The sequence below is a fragment of the Centruroides vittatus genome, unplaced genomic scaffold (assembly GCF_030686945.1).
Source record: "Centruroides vittatus isolate TY-2023 unplaced genomic scaffold, ASM3068694v2 scaffold_3046, whole genome shotgun sequence".
NCBI lineage: Eukaryota > Metazoa > Arthropoda > Arachnida > Scorpiones > Buthidae > Centruroides > Centruroides vittatus.
The window spans coordinates 192,863-215,829 of record NW_027122699.1 but is presented as its reverse complement, the minus strand read 5'-3'; the positions used below and the strand labels follow the sequence as shown (position 1 = coordinate 215,829).

At 34.5% G+C, this 22,967-nt stretch overlaps 1 protein-coding gene across 3 annotated transcripts in view; it reads right to left on the bottom strand.

Moving 5' to 3' along the window:
- LOC136988060 (FERRY endosomal RAB5 effector complex subunit 3) overlaps positions 1 to 22,967 on the bottom strand; it is a 170,179-nt gene that overhangs the window by 76,706 nt on the left and 70,506 nt on the right. For all 3 annotated transcript variants that reach the window (XM_067285859.1, XM_067285861.1, XM_067285860.1), the window contains exon 7: positions 10,214 to 10,298. In XM_067285859.1, coding sequence (XP_067141960.1) covers positions 10,214 to 10,298 — 85 coding nt within the window. The remainder of the gene's footprint in view (positions 1 to 10,213; positions 10,299 to 22,967) is intronic.

Genomic DNA, 22,967 nt, shown 5'->3' with positions numbered 1-22,967 from the left:
GATTATAAAGGTTGGACTCCCGTCCACCACACATTTTTTGGTTTCTTCCTTCGGTCCCAACCAGTTGTGCGACAAAATTAGACTGTGGTGAAAGAACAAAGGAGAAGGAAGACTACACATGCGGACATTCAATTGAACAGTGAATAAAATCCGGACCCATCGAGGAGAACATTTCTATGGTATAAAAAAATATCACGCCAGATATATAAAGGAGACTTCAAGGAACGTCCGAAGAATATTATTGTCGGTATGTGAATTGTTGTATCTTACTTTTTAAGTAATTTCTTCGATCCTTTGTCTTTAAAACCCAGAATTGTAATTACGTTATTTTTCATGTCATTTAGAATATATTAATTTTGTAATATGTGTTCATTATTAAACCTTATTGTAAAAAAATGTACAAAATTGTAAAGTCCTTGATTAATGTGCCTTCACCCGAACATTTCGTCCAATAGACTTAGGTCCATTGGGGACTGAACACCGTCATGGCGTGGAGCGGAGAGCATTGTGCTTTTGTTGTTGAAGAGTTTGTTATGAACGATGAATCTGTGATAACGACGCAATGGGCCTTCCAAATACGCTTTCAGTTTGGGCGTTGTGATCCGGTTCCGGCTGCACCAACAATTCGTCGTTGGGTTTCAAATTTTAGACAAACAGGTTCAGCTTTAAAAAGAAAGAGTCCTGGCCGCCCTAGAAGCGTAACAAGACCAGAAGATGTGGAAGTTGCTAGAGCTTCTATACAGCAGTCTCCCAAGCAATCTGCACGCAAACACCCAGCTGCATTAAACATGTCTGATCAAAGTCTCCGCAGACTTTTACACAACTCGCTCCATATGTATCCCTACAAAATAATGGTCATTCGGGAGTTGAATGATAGGGACTATGCAATCCGTAAAACTTTGTGTCAGGATATTCTGCAGAGCATTCCCCCAACAGCAGTACTGATCTTTAATGACAAAGCCCATTTTCATTTATTGGGGATGGTTAACAAACAGAACTTTAGGTACTGGTCTGACAGTAATCCTTGAGAACTCCACCAGCGACCACTCCATAGTCCGAAAGTTACGGTTTGGTGTGCCTTAGGTGATTTTGGTGTGGGGAGTCCTTATTTCTTTGAAGAGGGCAATGTTACAGTGACAGTAACGTCAGAGCGCTATTATCAATTGCTTGAAAATTTTCTTTGTCCATTAGTTAACGGTTTACTTGACAATCACGATCTAGAAGATGTTTGGTTTCAGCAAGATGGCACCATGTCGCATACCTCTAGAACAGTGGTTCTCAAAGCGGGTGCCGCAAGTACGCCACAAGGGTGCTGCGAAATTTTTAAATAATTAAATTAAAATTACTTAAAATAATGGAATTAAAGTATTAAATTAAATAAATAATTAAAACAACTATAAAAAATGAATATTGGTTTTTTCTACTAATCTTGTTACGTCACCACTTGTCTCAGTGACTTGGTAATTAGCGACACGTAAATACTAAATAAAAAACGAACTAGTTACTAGTTGTCTGTTCTTCTGTTCTTGCAGCGAGTAGAAGTGCAATATAAATGCATTGAATGCAGTAAGTAGTTGTTTTTATTATTGTTATATGTTTGGACAATAACGAAAAAGCATTATATACAAATATTTTTCTTCTTTACAGCAAGAAAAAATAAATTATTAACTTGTAATTAAATTTTATAATAAAATATCAAAGTTAATTATGTCGTTCAATATCATGAATAATTTTTTCATTAAAAAAGAAAACGTGAAGATTCTAATGATCAAGAAGTGGTTACTGGTAGTAAAGCTAAGGAATCAATTAGCACTAATAAATCATCAAAAATTGAGAGCTCATTTTATCACCTTTATAATAATAACTTTTGTTTTGAATGTTTTTTTGTTGTTTGTAAACAAACTTACTTACTTTAAAAACTTTTATTTTTTTCAAAGATGGTTCATTGTAAGGAACCAAGTCCGAGCGTTATTTTATTTACCTTTATTTTGCTTATTATTCTATTTTTTTTTGGGGCTTATGTTTTGTTAGGATGAAGGTTTCCTCACCATTCACCTTAGGAATTTAAAAATAGAAGAAAAAAAACCCAACTCACCCACGAAAGAAAAGCGCTGTAGACTCGCGCACACTTGCGCTTCCCGAGCGGAAAAAAGTAAGTCCGCACTGAGAAAGAGGGGGGAAGACCCCACAAACACTAAGTAGGGACTCGCTAGACCTTAAAGGATAAAAACGTCCCGAAAAATTGTGGAAACAAATAGTGTAAAAGGTTAGCGAGTATTGTCGGAAAATAGGCTGCCAGACAAACGAAAAACGTTGTTGTTAGCATTAACCCCTTTCTGTCCGCAATCAAACTCAGTTCGAGCGGTTTACATTGCGTTACACAAAAAACGGTGTTTTAGACCCTTGGAGTAAAAAAATTGGCGAAAAAATAAATTTTTTTTTGAATTTTCGAATGTTTTTTCAGTCCCCAAATTTTTTGAAAATTTTTTTCCCGCGCGAAAAAATTTTATTGCAATTTTAATTAACCCTTAATGATGCGCGATTAACGCTTAATTGTTTTTTTATGGAATTTTTTTATGGAACTTTATTCATCCTTTTAAAGTTCTAGCGCGCCGATTTTACTTCGGTAAAGTTATTTAAAGCTATTTTCTGATGTAAAAAACAACATCCAATAGTTTTTTAATTTTTTTAATTAATAGATTTTTTTATCAATTACGTTTAATTAAGTCGGGGGGGCGGAAATTTCAATTAAAATCGTAATTAAAAAAAATATTTTGAAATATCCCGCCATCTAGTATTCACCCTACTTTTTACCCTTCTCCTCCCGAGAGTTTCATGAGAATGTCCCGCGAAAGACGACACCAGCTGTTCTCAAGGTCATCCAGCTGTGTAAACAATAACTCATCCGTGTCAAGTTTCGCGCTAAGGCGAGAAAAAGGAAATTGTACTTTGAAGTGTTTTCTTCAAAATTAACACATTTCTTTCGTTTTTTTTTAGTTTTGACTATTTTTAATTATAATTTAATTATTAATTATGATTTTTTTTTAAAATTCGCGCAGGTACGAATGGGTTAAGTATGTAAATGAGGGGAGTGATCTCATTCAGAATTGTGACGTCACCTCACACTATAAGTCCCGAGTCTCAAGTGATGACGGAGAGGTGAATTCCGGATAGCAACGAGTTTTGGTGAGCTTCGTATCAGTGAACGACAGAGGTGTCTGATAGGATCAAATAGTTCCAAGGCGATTTTGAAGTTATTCGAATTGTGGATCGACGATTATAGGAAGTCTTGAGAGTTGAGAAAATAGGTTACTAGTATATTAAGGTGACGGTTAGGATCCGTAATTTATAAGAATTATTGTTTATAAGTTAAGTCTTTGATTTTGTCGGATTCCCAAGGGGAATAGAATTAAGTTAGAAATAGATTGAATTGAGTATTGTCGAGGTGATTCTTACTGAATTTCATTGAATAAATTATTGTTTGATTTTTACTAAATACTGTATATCAGGGGTGGCCAACAAGTCGATCGCGATCGACCGGTCGATCACGATGCCAATTTTGGTCGATCGCTCGCGATGTCTTGACTTAATGTGTTACACTTGTAACTGAACGCAACGCGTGAATGTAATGCGCAAAAGCAACAATATGCATGCAGTTATGACTGGACTCGTAGAAAACACAGCCATTTAGCTTGAATATTTGATACTGTCATGCGGTAGCTTCTTTTCTTTAGTATTAACAATAATATTATTATTAATCAATATTGTTTATCCACGGTGACAACGTTGAGTTTCAATTTTTCATTTGTTTAAAATGTTAGTACCTGTTCTTTATGTTTTAAATTAAATTATGGCTTTTCTTACCTATCTATTTACTTGATAAGTGAGCGTTTTTGGCAACAGACCTCTATATTTTTGGATTTTTGGAAATACGTCAATTGAGAAAAAATCCCAGTATCACCAAATGTAGCAAATATATTTTATTCCTGTTTCGGAACTACATACCTGTGTGAATTGGCACTTTCATACTTAAAGTTAACGACGACTAAACATTCTGTCCTGACTGATTCCTATACTGAAGAATCATTATTATTACCTTTGTCAGGATATACACTTATTATGTTTCCTTGGTAAGAGACGTGCAAACTCAGTCCTCCCATTAATGTAACGTAATAAAATAAATTCTAAAACTGTCTTTATCAGTAGTTAATTTGAATTAATAAATATTGTTAATAATTACTCATGTTGTTTTAATTCCCCTGGACGCGAGTTTTTTGGCCCGTTAAATAATTACGTTGTTTTTTACGTAGGTAGATATACAGGGTGTTTCAGTACAAAGAGCACTCCCGCGAGCTATTGATAGATTAGCAAAAAATAAGTCTAAAAATCTTATATCATTCTTCCATGATAAATTTTCCTCGCCCAAAAAAAAAAATCGCGAAAGTAAAATCTTATAATCAAATTATCAGCCGTATTGTGCAGTTTTATAACAACTTTTTCAAGTTTACAAACAAATAGTACCACAATTTATATATTGTAATTGATAAAAAAATAAATTATATTTAAAGTTAATAAAAAATCTTATCCTGAAAGTGTCGAAAAATCAATTTTTTTTAGGTGCCACCTGTACGGAATGAACTCGTAACTGCAAATATCAAAAGTTGGGTCTGTAAATTTATTTTCTTTATGAGCCTATATCTTGAAAACTTAATAAGTAATTTAAAAAATAAAAAATAGTTTTGAACATATATTTTCCTTATCTACCCATAGCTCGCGGGAGTGCACCTCATACTGAAACACAGTGTATAAACATAGTATGTATTTCACACACCCCTCGCCACTTAGACTATGCATACGACAACAAGTCAATCGCGACACATTTTTACAATAAAAAGTAGCTCTTATGTACACAAAAGTTGGCCACTCCTGCTGTATATAGTTTATTGCTAGAAGATTAATTAAATATTTTGATTTTGTTATTGACAAACCTTGTCATCATTTAATTCAGTGCACGCTTAAAGTCCAGGCCTGGCACGCTAATGCAAATCCGCATAAAGTACCCGTTAGGGAACGGTTATTTCCGGCACACAGTAGTGTCGATAATCGTTGAAAGAGTCGGAAGCTAAAACAGTACTTAACATCATCCTTCATATCTTTACTAACCATAAAAAAGCAAAATAATAATAATAATAATAATAATGATAGGGGTGCCGTGAATTTTGTTTAATAATTTCAGTGTGCCACCAGACAAAAAAGTTTGAGAAACACTGCTCTAGAAGGTCATTTGAAATTCTCAGAAACTTGTTTCTGGGCCATCTTCTCTCTTTATGGGGTGATATTGGTTGGCCACCGCCCCCTCCACTAGACCTTATAGTGAATGAACGAGCTACTCTCTACTATTGTAGGAGAGGTCATAATATTACAATTGATGGTACAAAATTTACCAAATTCGATTATGAACTTAAACCACCAATAGCGACAATGCCCAAGCCATATGAAAAAAGAACTATAGAAATGGGCGAGAATGGTAACGAGAATGCCATACAGATATATACAGATGGTTCCAGGGTAGACAACGAAGTTGGAGCAGCTTTCCTAATAATGAAAGAAGGCAAAGAAATAATAGCTAATAAGTATAGACTGAGCGACTATTGTTCGGTCTATCAGGCTGAATTACATGCCATAGAAAGGGCAATCAACTGGGCAGTTGAGACTAAAACAACTGAACTAATTCTAATACACTCTGACTCCAGAGCTGCTATATGCACCCTCAAGCAATTCAATGACATGCATGAACTATCTTATAAGATCAAAGAAATAATCAGGCTACACAATCTTAAGGTTCAAATCAAGAAGGGTGAGAGCCCACACCGGCATTGCTGGAAACAAGCAAGCGGACACACTTGCTAAAGAGGCCACAGACCTCCAAGAGGTATCCTACAAAAGGATTCCAATCTCTGATATTAAAAATAAAATGAGAAATGAAACAAACACTGAATGGCAAGACCGGTGGTCCAATTCCACTAAAGGAAGGCACACTTTCTGGTTATTACCAAGTGTAGAAGACAGAACAAGAGACCTCAGATGGATTCCAATAGACTATATCAGCAGCCAACATTACACTGGCCACTGAAACTGTAATGCATATCTTAAGAAAATCGGCAAGAGGCAGACCGCAGAGTGCGGCTGCGGAGCAGAGGAACAAAGCCTAGAACACCTGTTCCTCAAGTGTCATAAGTATGAAAGAGAAAGGATGGAATTGATAATTCCATCCTTTCTCTTTCATACTCTGCTACACCAGCAAAACCATCTAACCAAAGCAGATCTGTACACCATTATCCGTGACAAAAACCTCAGAAATGACCTCAGGACCTACATGAATCCTAATGTAAGGGTTGGGGAGACAAGCCATCTCCACCTTCCCCTGCCGACAAGTTGTCGGCCCTGTTATGTAATAGCAATCATAAACCATTGTAAATAGTTTCTAATGTTCTTCTATTTTATATTGTATGTTATACTGTTTGTTTGAAACTAATGATTATTTTAATAAAGAAACGTCCTCCTTGTGATACAAATGTGGGACAAGGATGACTCTGATCCCCGCAAGGGAAAATGATGACCATCAATGGAAAAAAAAAAAAATGATTGGCCACCGCGTTTGCCAGATTTGACCACATGTGATTTTTGCTGTGGGGCTATCTCAAATCAAAAGTGTACCAACAAATGACCAACAAATTTGCAAGAAATCAAGATGATTCCACTGGACAGGGTCCACAGATCAATGCAAAATTTCCGAAAAAGACTTCAAAACTGCATCAACATTGACGATCGCCATTTAACTAATGTACTCTTCAAAACCTAATGGATGACAATGGCATACTGTGTACTTATCATGTATAAAAGACTTTTTTCTCTATCTTGCTTTGTATTTTTTTTATTGTCATTCCAAATCAGAACGTTCTTTCTGCCACACCCTGTATATACGGGATGCTCTTTGGTTATTTAAGTGGTCTCTTTCATTCCTAAGAATTGTAAATATGATAAGATTCCATTTGTAACTTCAATACCTTTGTGCCTTGGTTTTACGTACACTTTAGTGATCAAATGTCCTTCCTTGAATTCGATGTCAATGTCTAAAAAATGTATCCGTGAGGAACACGTCTGTTCAATCTTTAGCATGAGGCCGTCATCGTTGTTGTTGATTCTATTAATAAATTCCTCGATTTTCCGGTCATTTTTCCATATTACAAGGACATCGTCCACGTATCTTTTAAAATACATAATGTCATTCATGAAGCCACAAATAACACTCTTTTCTAACCTTCTCAATACAAGTTCACACAGACGTGTTCCTCACGGATACATTTTTTAGACATTGACATCGAATTCAAGGAAGGACATTTGATCACTAAAGTGTACGTAAAACCAACGCATAGCCCTTTGTACATTCCATCGCGTTCGAATGATCCTTACCAATACAAAATGGCTGCTTTCCGTGCCCTTGTTCGCAGGGCTTTTCTCTACTGCAGTAGTGTGGTTGATAGACAAAAAGAAATCTACAGGATATCGCATATCGCTAGAACTCTAGGGTACAGGGCAGATATGATAACCACACTAATCAAAAACTACAAGAATAACAAAACAAAAGCTCAAGGAGGGGATTTCCGCAAATTCACAAAGTTCACATATGACAGAAAGAAAGAAGCTATCATGAAGGAAATCTCAGTCCGCAAAAATACCAAGTTAATTTTCAAGAAGGCTTCCAACTTGTACAAATTATTAAGGAACGACAAAGACCGTATTGATAAAGAAAGAATGGCTGGAGTGTACAAAATTCCTTATGAAAACCAAGAACTAGGCATTAATAAAAACTACATTGGAGTTACTAATAGAAGCTTAGGGATTAGATTGAGGGAGCACAAATACAACATCAGCAAAAGATCTAACGCCACAATTCTATCTCGGATGGCGCAGGTTGAAGGCTCGGTAGTCAAGTGGGGTGAAGCAGACATCATTAAACCTGTACACTCACCGACTTTAGCGTTTTGCGCCGAAAAAATTGAAATATTTAAGAGCAGATTACATAATGCCTGCATTAATGCCAGGGATGCCGAAGGGTTGCCTTCGGCATGGAAATATTTAATTAAGAGGTTTGATAGCTCTTAATTTAATGCCTTGATTTTGTTATCACTGCATATCTTGTATTTGTCAGAATTTCGTATAATTTATTGATAAATGCACTTCTTGCATTTATTAGAGTTTCGTGTAGTTTATTATTTAACCTATACATATTTTTTATATATTTTTGTTATTTATATTTAATTTTTACTTTCTTATATGTATATTTTATCCGTTATTTTATTTATTTGTATTTAAACATTTTGTGTTTGCATTCGAATATGTTTAACCTGATGATGGCCAACAGATTTGGCTGAAAACGTTTGTTATTTATTAAATTTTTCTCAGCAACTTAAGGTGTTTGGTTGTTTGTGATATTGGGTGTAAGTTATGATCATAGTTTATCACTACTCAGTCCTCTCTCCTGTAGAAGAAACTGGTTTTACTTCAAATTTATGCAGTTTTCTTAATGACTAGAAATTAAAATATAGTCTATTTATTGTAAGTTGGCACCTATTGTAAACAAACTAAGACAGACATCCCTTTGTTTATTGGTTTAAACCTATGTCCATCAATTAGAAACTGCATTGTATCTCATTTGTGTGCAGGAAATTGTTCTTTGTAACAATAAAATCAATTCTATGAGATAAAAAAAAAATCAATGCTAGAAGTTGCAAACAATACAATTAAAATATTAATCAAATTATGTTCTGTTCATATAATCTAGCCCATAGCAGAATTAGTTGTGTTATATTGTTGTAAAAAAGTTAACTTGGCATTCATGTGACAAAGTTTAAGAACATTTTTTGGTATCGTTTGGTTGGCATAGCCATAGTTCATAAAAGCAACACCCCAATGCTGGTTAATATTAATCCAAGACCCACTACTTCACAAAACCAAAGAAACAGCAATAGAAAAGAAGTACTCACTTTGAGAAGCAAACATTTTTGTCCATCTTTAAAAGGACATCCTCAGGCTGGTGTTCCAAAATTCAAATTGCATGTTTTTGGAACAAATCATAAATTTAACGTAGTCATCGATGATTGGAGGACAGTTGATAGACACTGATTGGTAGAATGTGTTTCTGTTGAATTTATATATATTTTCCATGGGTTTGGGATTGTGCTAGCCTCTTTACAGTTAATGGGTTTGACTTCTGGAATGCTCCGTAGATCTCCATTAACTCTAGAATACTTTGTCTCACAAATGCCAAGTTTTTTACAACATTTCCATTCCTTGAAAATCTTCCCAGTCTCTATATGGTTGTGTTATATCTTGTTTTGCTTAACATCACAATTTCCAAAAATCTATCAACAATGTTAAGTAAGGACTAGTCATACTTAAGAATAAGAAATGGTACCTTAATATTTAAAAAGAAATTACTTAATCTTTAAAATATTGTTTATCATTGTTATTGTTTAAAATAAAAATATAGCTAAGATTTTAATATCCATTAATTCATAAATAAATGTATCAAAAGGTGCTAATGTTCACTTTTACTATATCAAAAAAAATATTATACAGTAAAGCATCGATTTACAAAATACGGTATATTTTGTGTAAGTCTTAATAATTGCCTGGGCAAACAGTAATGAGGTTGGTCGGATAAGTCAAAAAACGGATAACCGAAAAGTATGAAAAAATACATTATTAGTATATCGCTATTAACCTACTTCGCGTTGAATTTTCATCAATGTTAAGCCTAACAAAAATCTTTTTTTAAATAATAATCATCGTTAAATTATTTCTTTATTTTGCACAAAATAAATACAGAAATAAATAAAAAATATAAAATTACGCCTGGTTTAAATACTGGCCTCCCTTTCGTGGTTGAGCCAGTGTTTCCAGCCAAAACACGCAAAAATTTAACAAAAATAATATTAAAGTAGCCAAGACGTAGCCAAATATTGTAGCGCCGCACGACTAGCGGACGTTTGAATTTGCCGACTAGAATGCGGTCGGTTAACCGATGTGACGGTTGATCGGGGGTCAAATAATCGATGCTCTACTGTACTTAATTTTAAACAACTGACTGGTTATATTAATTATATAAGTTATATTTCAATTTCAAAGTAAAAGTCAGAAATAGGCTTACTGAATTTTATTCAGTTTGTGTCTACAGAGGTCTAAAACATCTGTCGATAATAGGCGTAAATTATGCATCACTTTCAATTGCGAACCTTAAAGATACATTTTAAAAATTTATAAAACAAGTATTGACATAAAAAAATTATATAATAATTTAAGTTTTCTTAATAACTAGAAATTAAAATATAGTTAGTCTATTTATCATAAGTTGTAAACAAACTAAGACCCACCTCCATTTGTTTATTGGTTTAAACCTACATTCATCAATTAGAAACCACATTGTATCTCATTCGTCCACAGGGAATTGTTCCTTGTTATTTATAAAATCTTTAATGGTCACTTAGCAATGATTATAAATATAGTTATTTCATATTGTTAAATTGTTATTTTTAATGAATATGTGTCATCCTTATATATTGTCGGCCTATATTGTTGTTATAAAAATAAATTGTTTTCTTTTGATTTCTTTAATGTTATTATTGTAAATTATCATCTCCTTTAATGTATGCACGGTTTTATTTGTAATCGATAATTGTAATAAAAAAAAAAATATATATATATTTTATTTTTGTTTACTTTTGGGCGGGTTTTGCATGGCAGCACTGTGTCGGTGGTGGGGTTGATATGTATGGGGTGCAGGATCGGCAACGAGGCATTCTGGTTCCGGACTTTCAGCTGTTAGGAGTGTGTCGTCCTTTGGGAGCTGTATATGTAACTGGTAAATTTTCTTTGTTCGTTGTGGTGGAGATTGGTGATCTTGAAATCCGTTTCCATCAGTAAAAGAAATAGTGAAACACGGGATAGAATTTGTACACGTGAGATAAGTGCCCGTTTTGCAATATCACTGAGTAAACATTTTTTCGTTTGTTGGAATTTTTTTGTTTTGATTTACTCTTCGCCAAAGGACTCGTTGTGAACCGCCACGTGCTGTGTATCCTAGTGTGTATTGGATAATGTGTATATCTGTATATATAATTTTGTACATAAAGATTAGTTTTAAGTGACTGTCTTGCTTTTCTCTCCTTGTGGTAATCCGAATCACTCACTTCCTGTGATTTTTAACACCACGGATCTTCGCAGATCTCCACAAATATATGCACATTCTGAATCATTAAAAATAAACTTTTTTCTGGTCATGCACGTTATAATGTTTTGGTTTTGTTTTCCATTCATTACAATAACTATTGTTATTTCAAACTTTGTGTATTGTCAAACTACAAAAATGGAAAACTTAACCCCTTTCTGTCCGCAATCGAACTGAGTTCGAGCGATTTACATAGCGTTACACAGAAAACGAGCGTTTGAGCCATGGTAAAGAAAAAAAATTTTTTTTTTGAATTTTCGGATGTTTTCTGTCCTCAAATTTTTTAAAAAATTTTTACCCGCACAAAAAAATTTTATTGCAATTTTAATTGACCCTTAATGATGTGCGATTAATGCTTAATTGTTTTTTTATGGAATTTTTTTATCAAACTTTATTCATCATTCTAAAGTTCTAGTGCGCCGATTTTACTTCGGTAAAGTTATTTAAAGCTATTTTCTGATGTCAAAAACAACATCCAATAGTTTTTTAATTTTTTTAATTAATAGATTTTTTTATATGTACAATTAATTAAGTCAGGGGGGAGTCGGAAATTTCAATTAAAATCGTAATTAAAAAAAAAAATTTTGAAATATCCTGCCATCTAGTATTCACCCTACTTTTTTCCCTTCTCCTCCCGAGAGATTCATGAGAATGTCCCGCAAAACATGACACCAGCTGTTCTCAAGGTCATCCAGCTGTGTAAACAATGACTCATCAGTGTCAAGTTTCGCACTAAGGCAAGAAAAAGGAAATTGTACTTTGAAGCTTTTTCTTCAAAATTAACACATTTCTTTTGTGTTTTTTTTTCGTTTTTATTATTTTTAATGTAATTAAACATAATTAATTATAAAATTTTAAAAAAAGTAGGAAAGAAGGTGTTAAATGTAAATACAGTTATACATCCACAAGGAAAATCGCACAGGAGTTCAAATAAACGAATAAATTTCTTTAGTATTAAATCTGTTTAATTCTTTAGCTGAAATGAATCCAGAAGTCTGTGTGAATAATATAGTGATAATGGTAGCAAAGACAACAGGCATATCAGAAAGGAACATTACATTCACAGAATTTGTAAAGAATATTCACCTACACAATTATAAATATATTTCCTCACATATCGGACAAAATGTGACTAAAGATCAAAATAAAGAAAATTAAATTTATTAATACAGTTCTAATTTTATTTTGTTTAATCAGAAATAAATTATCAAATGCATGTAAATGCAGACATTGTTTCACAAAAATTACTGGCATTTTAAACTTTAAGGAAAAAATCTTGTAAAATTGACAACATAATTTGCTCACGTAAAGCTGGACAATCGGGAATCTTTTTTGCCAATTCTTAACAGTAAAATCCATTTTCTGTTAATTACTCTTACGAGTTTCTCCAAATTACGATTTCCAAATAATCATCTGTTTTTACATGGGAATGGATTAAAACTTATATCGGGCTCCCATGTGATTTTGGAATTTCAATTTGGAATTCAATTCAAAAGCTTTCCTTTTCCTATTGCTATTCATTTTTACTCCTGACAATACACATAAATGATTGAAACAATCCAGATAAAATACATTTGTTTTTAAACACCAGAGAGTGAGCATCCAGTAAAAAATGCAAATGCAGGGTTCACAAAAATTATTGCAAAAATGCAAAAAAATCTTCACTCACACCTACAGGTGTGAGTGAAGATTTTTTTGCATTTTTGGATTTTTTTGGATAGGACATTCTAGGTTTTTGAAGCAGTGAAAAATTAATAAAAACCTCATCTTATATGCAAATAAATACGGTATATTTTGTGTTAGTCTTAATTGCCTGGGCAAACAGTAAGCAAGTGCAGACTTTTGCAATTTCATGTCTTCAGTTTTAAAAAAAATTCTCCCATGATTTTGGTGTCAAAATGCTCAGTAGAACCTTGGCATGCGTATAAATCATTTTTTGAAAAATATAACTAACTCTCAGGTAAGATATAATCAAAAAATGCTTAATCTTTGATGCTTAATAACAAAGAGGTATTTTGACATTTTTGGATGCTGATTTTTTGGAATATAAAGCTAGACATTTGCTTCATATTTTTGCAGAGTTTGGTGAATTTCAATTCAACCATGGAAAAGTTATCAGAGTTCAAAGATTATCAAATATTAAACGTTTTTTGTATATCTTCCATTCCAAACCTGGATATAGAATGGAAGATATGCTTATAGTCCGGTGTTTTTAGAGGAGTTTTATTAAACGTTTTTTGATTATATCTTACCTGAGAGTTAATTATATTTTTAAAAAATAATTTTTTTTATTACACTTTACTTTTTTATCTGTACTTTTCATTATATTTTTTTTAAATCAACAATAAAATCAATAAATCTTTTCCCTTTTGTAAATCATTTCCAATTTAATCGTTATTTTAGCTTATACCTGTTAATCAATAATCGCCATCCATATTTTATCTAATGTCACAACTGCATTTCTCATAATCCATGTAAGTTTCCTAATGATCTTTTACAATTTTGTAACATTACAATAAATTTATGCTAACTTGTATACATTATGCTAACCTGTATGTAATTTTCCTTATATCGTTGTAATGTCAGAGTTGAAAAGGGACATAATTGTCCAAAATGCACACTCAAAGAAATAAGAAGTTTTTCTAAAGCTTGTCCTCCTTTTTATTGATAAGTCTAGCGAAAAAGAAAAGCCACCTTAGCGCTCGTATAATTGAACACAAAACTAGACAAGAAACGTATAGCATAAAACAATAAATCACTTATAACCTTTCATTTGTGACATATTACTGCTCAAACTGCTTGCCCGAGATAACTACGTCGACAAACATCGTTTTGAGTTTCTCAATGTAACATACTTAAACTAGTATATATTTAAATATTAATTTTTAACAAACTATATTTAAATGGCTACATAAAAATGTTAAAGTAGGCTATAATAACTTTTCTAATTATTATCTTGGTAATTTTTAAATTGTTATGATCACTCTGACCTATGTTAACGTGTACAGAGAAAGAGGCTTAACTGGTCGACACGTGTCTAGCCTCTTCTGAATGTGACTGACCAATGAAAATCTCCAGCAGAGAGTTTCATTGGTCATCAAAATGTTTGTTTACAGTAAGTACCAACTTACGATCAACAGACTATAGAATAGCAGCATCAAATTATATCAACAGAGGGAAAAAGAGGAAGGAAATATTTTCTGGGGAATATTCATTCTTATCTCATTCAAGAAAAAATACACAGTGCTAGTGACAAAAATATGAGTTCAAGTAATGTTTTGACATTGTAAATGAATAAATTGCTTAAATATAATAGCATGCAAAATTCAATTATTATATCCATAATTTTAATATGTTAAATACTTTTATATTCAAATTATTACAAAACAGGAGGAGACTATCCATTGTTTTGACCTGATAATTAATTTTTCTTCTGCTTTTAGGTGGGTGTAGTTATTTTATATTTATAATTTTTATTTATTTATTTATTTTTTTGGATAGTTCTCCCAATGATTTTGATTGTGTTGATATTTTGTTTCATTTATTGATTATGGTTGGTTGTATAAATTTTGTATTACATTTTTGTATATATATGAAAAATTTTTTTTCTGTAATAATTTGTTTATCACAGTATTATCATGGTTTTTATTGTTTTGTAATGAGTATCATAATTTTTATATGTTTATATTCCCCACATCATGGTGAAACTAGTATGCTTTATTAAATAGAAAAAAGTAGTTTTAACAAAATCGAAATTATAGGTTTAGTGTATATTGTGTGCACAATCACAAAAGAAAGTATGCAAATGAAATCATATGAAACATTTACCTGTAGAATACAAAGAGATACATTGCTTTAATGATTATTGAGAGAGCAAGAAACATGCCACATGGATACATACCAACTCACAGAATCTGAAATTATACATATTTGGAGACTTTGTGGCAGTGGAGCAACCAACAGGAAAATTGCTGTGGAATTGACCATTCTAAATATGCTGGGGTTAATGTTATAGAATGTGAAATTGATGGGGCCGCTAAATAGTATCCGGAAATAAAATCTTGCTTACCATCTCGTGACTAAAGATTTATTTATTTGCAACTTGATCTCAGTTGTCGGCAAATAAAATCAAAGGTGTTGCCAAACTTTCCTGTTAAGTTTTGCAATCCAACAAAATGTTTAAATACAGAAAACTAATGAGGAAATCACATTAACAAACAAGCATAAAAATGCTTCTTTGGATATGGCAAGAAAGATTGTGAGCTGACCCATCAGTAGTGTATTATACAGTTTTCAGATGAAAATAGTAACCTTGATACTCGGTAGTTGTCGAAAGTATCGACGTGAGTTATTTGCACATTACCTTTTGCTCTTAAGTCAACAAAAGGATAGTGGCTATGTGATAGTTTGGGCTGCATTTTCAGCTGAGGAAAGACCGATATCTTTGTTCCCGGATATTTCACTTTTAAATCGTATTGCACTCTGTTGGAAGATCAAGATAATAAATATGGTCAATTCTTGGTAGTAAGAATTTCATCTTTCAGCAGGATAATGCATCCTGCCATAATAATGAAACACTAGTTTTCTACAAATAATATTGAAGTTTTGTCATGACCTACATGGTCCCATGAACCAAATCCAATAACAAATCTACGGGGGCTTCTTGTTAGATCCATTTACAAAGACATAAGACAATTTTCAGCAATTGCAAACCTAAAACAAACCATTCAAAAATGCTGAGAGTAAATTCAGAATGAGCTGTTCTTATGTTGATTGATTCAATGACTGATCACATACACAATGTTATTCATACATAAACTTCCAAAAGCCAGATATTTTAGTAATTTGCCAAATAACTGCCAGATTAAATCAGGCTACTTTACGTAATTGCTATTAATTAAATTCTAAATAATTTGGTACTAGAGGTTGGCATTAGACACCTTCTCTTATCAAATTTAATAATTATAATTAAATTAATATTTAATAAATAATTTAAAATATTCTGGAAGAAAAGAATCAACCTGGAATTTAATTACAATTATTAAATTTAATAAGAGATGATGCCTAATGCCTTTCTCTAGTACCAAATTATGTAGAATTTAATTAATAGTGATAAGGTAACCCAATTTACTCCAGCAGTCATTTAAGGCGAGGTTGAGGCCAAAGTTTTAAACGCAAAAATGTGTACGTCGGACATTCGGTGCCGCTTTCCCGCAAGCCTAAAAGTTTGACAATGACGTTTGGAATGTCGAGCACGATTCCACCGACTTTCCAAACACCATTGTAAAACTTCTAGGCTTATGGGAAAGCGGAGCCGAATGTCCGACCTACACGTTTTCACATTTAAAAGTTTGGCCTAAACCTTGCTATTATTATTCATTCCACGATAGTTTAATTAATTACTAAAGTATTAATTCCTTAAATTAAGACATTAATTCATTTTTGAACTTATAATTTTGTCTCTAAAATTGATTTCTTATAAATATTTTGTTTTCAAATAATTTGTGAATATAAAACTATAAATATTTAACATATTAAATTATGGATATAATTATTCTCTCATGTCCTCATTTTATTTAAGCAATTTATTCATTTACAGTCTAAAATCATTATTTAAACTTATATATTTGTCTAGCATGCAATTATTAGCACATTTTAATTAAAATCTTCTTCTTTCTTATAAAAAATGGAAATAGTCAATATGAAGGATATACCACTAAAACACGAAACTCCAGCTAAATTTTGTGCACTGGATTTTAATGTTTTGGTGGAGTATTTTTGACACATATCCAGTTTATCAAGTTATTAATTATAATCAACATCTTTAATTAACATTAAAATAACAATTCATTTACTGTTTCCACTAGCACTTGAGAACAATATCATGTTCTTGAAGAATACAATTATTATTTATTTATTTTTACTAATCATCATATACTATTTACTACATTAGACTAAAATTTTTTCAAAAGTGTCAATATTTTGATTATCTTGACTTTGCAGTTTATTTTAGACATTTGAATATGCCAACAAGTTTCACATAAAGTTTTTAATAATTAAAACTATCTCAAATTGCATGCATTAAATGATTAAAATATTTTTAAGGTTGGTTGGTTAATTCCTGTTTTTTGGCACAAGAACCATGTAGGCTAAGCTGCGCCAGGTCAAATGGTAAATAAATTTGAACAAGACAAGTCAAAACCATATGATGAAAATTACAACTAAACATAAATAAAAAATGAAAGAATATAAATAGATAAATAAACAAACAACAACAACAACAAATATATACAACAATTTAAGTAAGAAAAACAAAACAAATACAACTATATAATAAATAAATGATCAAATCTCTTTATACATATTAATGATTTTCAGAAAGTCCAGTAGATTGTCCAGACTTGGCCTCTGGCCCAAAACCTCTGACAGACTTGCATTTCGAAAATACTGTTTACGCAACCTCTCAAAGACAGAGCAATTGCACAATATGTGTTTTACACTAAGAGGGTACTTACAATACCGACATACAGGCTGGTCATCACCCTTCAAAAGGTATTGATGAGTCGGTCGAGTATGTCCAATTCTCAAACGGGTAAGAATAACCTCAGATCTCCTGCCATAGACTTTCTTGTGTGTCCAATTTTCTATTATAGGTTTGATCTCGTGTAGTTTATCGTGGACTTGTGCATTCCACACATTTTGCCCTCTCTCCTCCAGTCGTTTTTTAACGACCAGCTTCAAGTTACCTCCTTCAATAAACATTGTATGCTGAGAAGGACTTGCTGACTTTGCAGCTGCGTCAGCTTCTTCATTCCCTTTTATACCTACATGGCCTGGGACCCAACAAAATTTTACAGAAATATTACTCGCAATAACATGGCAAAACAGTTTGCGAATTTTAATCACTATAGAATGAGAACTAGGTTCAGTGAGATCAAAGCCTGAAGTGCACTAACTGAGTCAGTGTAAATAACACGGCGACGATGACCTTTCCTAATTACATATTTTAAAGCTAGGTAAATAGTCTGAAACTCTGCAGTAAAGATGGAAGAATTCAATGCAATTTGTTCTGCCACGATCTCATCCTGGCAGACAAAGGCTGAGCCAACGTAATCAACCGATTTCGATCCATCAGTATAAATAGAAATTAAATTTCTGTTGTGGTGTTGAATTTCTGCAAAGTGCTGTCTATAGATGTAGTCCGGGGTGAATTCCTTAGGAAACTGCTTTAAGCTAATGTCAACATTTATCACAGGAATTGATCAAGGTGATATATTATCAACCTCAGCCTGTGAAATGTTGCTTGTGTCCAGGTCAATCGTGCTGCTTACATTCTCCATTCTTATGTCGAATGTAGGGACACAACTTGGGCGAGTTGCAAATAATCTTTTCAGCTGAGTATCTGAACAATCAGCTAACAGTTTATTCTTAGATTTCTGTTTAATGTAGTAAAAAAGAGACAACTGTTCTCTCCTAAGAGATAGTGGAGGCTCAAAAGCATCCATATACAAGCTTTGAACAGGAGAAGTTCAAAAAGCACCAGTGCACAAATGCAATGCTTGGTGGTGGATTGGATCCAGCATCCGAAGAGAAGATTCTCGTGCAGAGCCATACACTACGCATCCATAGTCCAGCTTAGAGCAGACAAGGGCCCTATATATCCTGAGCATCAAACATTTGTCTGCTCCCCAGAATGAGCAGCATAATACCTTTAAAAGGTTCAGAGATTTTAAACATCTACTCTTCAAATTGCGCAAGTGTGGCAAGAACGTCAATTTATGGTCAAACACAACACCCAGAAACTTAGCCTCGTTGACCATTGGAATTTTCAATCCATTTAGGTAGACTTCGGGATCCAGGTGCAAACCACACCTTTGGCAAAAGTGGATGCACGCATTCTTCTCTGCATTAAAAGTAAAACCATTGATCTTGGACCAATTGTCTATGAAATTTAGGGAGGTTTGCAGTTGTCTTTGAATAAAACTCATGTTACTAGACTGACAGGAAATCTGAAAGTCATCCACATACAGAGAGTGTTTCACACTGGGAAGGAGACACTTAGCTACGCTGTTAATTTTGATTAGGAACAGAGTTACACTCAAAATACAACCTTGAGGAACACCTTCTTCTTGTGTGAAAAGCCTAGATAAAGTGTTGCCCATCCTAACTTGAAATCTTCGATTCTGCAGGAAGTTTTTTATAAAAATTGGTAAATTACCCCGCAATCCGAATTGGTGCAGATCACGGAGTATCCCGTATTGCCAGCAGCGATCATAGGCCTTCTCTATATCGAAAAACACAGACACTAAGTGCTGTTGTCTAACAAACGCTTCGCATATAGATGCTTCAAGGTTTACTAAATTGTCTGTGGTACTTCTGTTCCTACGAAATCCACTCTGATGTGGTGAAAAGTAATCCTTTTCCTCTAAGAGAAACATCAGACGTCCATTTACCATTCTCTCAAAAAGTTTACAGAGACAACTAGTAAAAGAAATTGGTCTGTAATTAGAGGGATTCTTACAGTCTTTACCTGGCTTGGGAATGGGAATTATGATAGATAGCCTCCATGTTCTGTCCATATTCTGTTAAACAGATTCAGAAGATTACTGAGGGAATTGTCTGACAGATTTTTAATCATGCTGTAGTGGATTTTATCCAGGCCTACAGCAGTATTCCCTGAGCGAGAGATTGCTGTACATAGTTCTATTTTGCTGAATGGCACATTATATTCCTCATTAGATGAGGAGTGAAAGTTTAAGTACTGTTTTTCACTTTGGGCTTTATACACCTGAAAATCCCTTGTATACATAATATTGCTGGATGAAGAGGAAAACGTCTCACCCAAAAAATCAGCTATACCTTGTATATCACTAATTAATGTGCCATTATTTTCCAACATGGACAGGGAGTGAGAAGCATATTTCCCATTAATTTTATGGATTTTATCCCAGACTGCTTTTGAGCTGGTGGAAGATGTTATGCTAGATACATACTTCCTCCAAGAATCCCTTTGGCTTCGCCTTCTGATTCTTCTGGCATTTGCTTTTGTTTTTTTAAAAGCAACCAGATTGTTAGCAGTGGGGTACCTTCTGAAAATCCCCCATGCTTTCTTTTGTTTTTTAAATGCTGCCTCGCAATTCTGATCCCACCATGGTTTCGGATGCTTTGGATATCTGGTTGATGTTTTCCCCATTGTTTTTTCGGCTACCTGAATAATACTCGATGTGACAGCTTCAACTGCACCATTGATATCTGCAATATTAATCATTTCATCAGAGATGTTGGCCATAGAGAAAAAAGCAGGCCAGTCAGCTGTTTCCAGTTTCCAGCGTGGTGGACAAGCTGTTCCACAGCTTTCTCCGCCTCGGTATTTTAGAAATATTGGGAAGTGGTCACTGGAGAGTGGATTAGATCCAACCTCCCATGTAAATGCTGAAAACAGGTTTGGACTAGCTAATGATAAATCAATGGCAGTGAATGTTCTTGTTGGGGCATGGAAGTATGTCACTTCTGCGGTATTAAATAAATACAGTTGGCGATTTCCTATAAATCTCTCAATTGCCCTGCCACGACGATCGATGTCGGGACTGCCCCACATTGGATTGTGGCCATTGAAATCACCCAGTAAAAGAAATGGAGTTGGCAGCTGTTCAACCAAGTCATCCAATTCGTCCTCATTGACTCTGACATCTGGTGGCAAGTATATGGAACAAACTGTGACAGTTACACCCATTGAAATTCTGACTGCCACAGCTTGCAGCTCTGTTGTTATTTGTACCGGTAAGGACGGGATGCGGTTTGAAACCAGAATAGCCACACCTCCACTGGCACGATTGTGGCTATCATCATCCTTGCGGTAGAGATCAAATCCTTTTAAAAAAATTTTTTCTCCAGGTTTGAGATGTGTTTCCTGGAGTGCCACGCAGAGAGATGGGGTAGATGATGTCAGGTGTTTAATGTCAAAGAAGTTTTTGCGGAAACCATGACAGTTCCATTGAATTATTTTATAATCCATTACATGTTTGAGGCAGCATTCTTTGCAAATGTGTCCCTCTTCAGTTTCACTGAAGATTTTTCCTTTTGGTGGTGAGGTTGGTTGGGTCACCACCATATTAGTCTCTTCATTAGAGAAGTCAGAGAACTCGCTCATAGACCGTCTCTCTGATTTTTTAGCTGATTTAGAGGGGGCTATTTTCAGTTTTTGCTTGTTAAGTGGGTTTTTATTGGCCTTTTTAGAACCCACATTTCTTCTTATTACCCCTGTTTTAGGTAGGGGTGTTTTGGACTTTTTGCTCTCCTTTTCTGGTGTTTGGGTAGATGGCTGTATTAAACATTTCGCATGGCGAGCAAGGGATTCACTTGGAGAGACCAAGATATCTGTTTGAACTCCACAAGACTTTGTGGATTTCAAGACAGCAGCATATGTCTTCTTCTGCTTCAGTGGTGCACTTGAAGTGACCATGCAACGAGCCTCTGGGTATAGTAGGTTGTTAACGGTTTTCACTCGCTGGATCTCTTTTTCTCTCTGCCATGCAGAGCATTTTCGTGAGTAGGCAAGATAGGTGTCTTTGCAGTTCACACAGCATGGGGTACTTTTACATTCGGTACTCTCGTGACCTTCAGTCCCACAATATCTGCATATGCTTTTCCCTCGGCAAGATGTTTGTGAATGTCCAAATCGCTGGCATTTAAAGCAACGCAGCGAATTTGGAATATACGGGCGAACTGGACAGCGTAGATACCCTGCTGTAATAACAGATGACAAAGTCGATTTATTAAAAGTCAAAATAAGATGTTTGGTAGGAATCAACTTGCCATCCCGACAAATGGAGATGTGTCGGACAGCAGTGACACCTTGGTTTGAAAGACCGATCTGAATATCTGATTCATCTTCAAACACCAGATCAATCTCAGATATCACACCACGTGATGAATTCAAACTTCCATGTGGTGTGACTGTGACTTCAATTTCTCCCAAGCTCTTTATAGCTAAAAGTTTTGCTGATTGTTGAGGTGAGGCAGTTTCTACCAGTAGGTCCCCAGACCTCAATTCCTGTGTTTTCTTCAGGTGCCCAATGTTAGATTCAAATAATTTCTGAATCAAAAAAGGAAAGCATTTCAACAGAGGTTTTTCTCCAGTAGCATGCACTATCAAGTAGGATGGCTGACCGGTAGTGTTTTCATTTCTTTTTTTAGGAGTGTCTGGATTTTTTGAGGTTTTAGAATCCATGACTGAGGAATGATATTTCAGCTCCTAGTGACCCCACCCACCATGGGGTCCAACAAAGGGATGCCGTTACATGAGAGACTCCCATAGACAGTCGCACCAGGGTTTCCCAGGAGCTATACCCTCACAATGCAGTCGAGAAGAGCACACCTTGTCTGACGTGTCCGCCCGGTCTGCATCGATCGATTGACTCCAGGCCGAGGTCAAGAAAGACTCAGTGACCAGCCGATTGACTCAAACAGAGCCTGATTTGAGCCTCCCGTTTATCCAAAGCAGGGGCCAAAGCAGTGTGTTGGGGACGTTATGTTGCCCCTCAACTACCAGGATCCTCCTTTCCGGCATATGGGTCACCACGTACAGCAAACACGTGGGTGAGTGTTCAGATCCCAGGGATGGTAAACAAGAGTTACTAAACCATCTCTGGGAGGCCCCCTCACCACGGACAGGAAC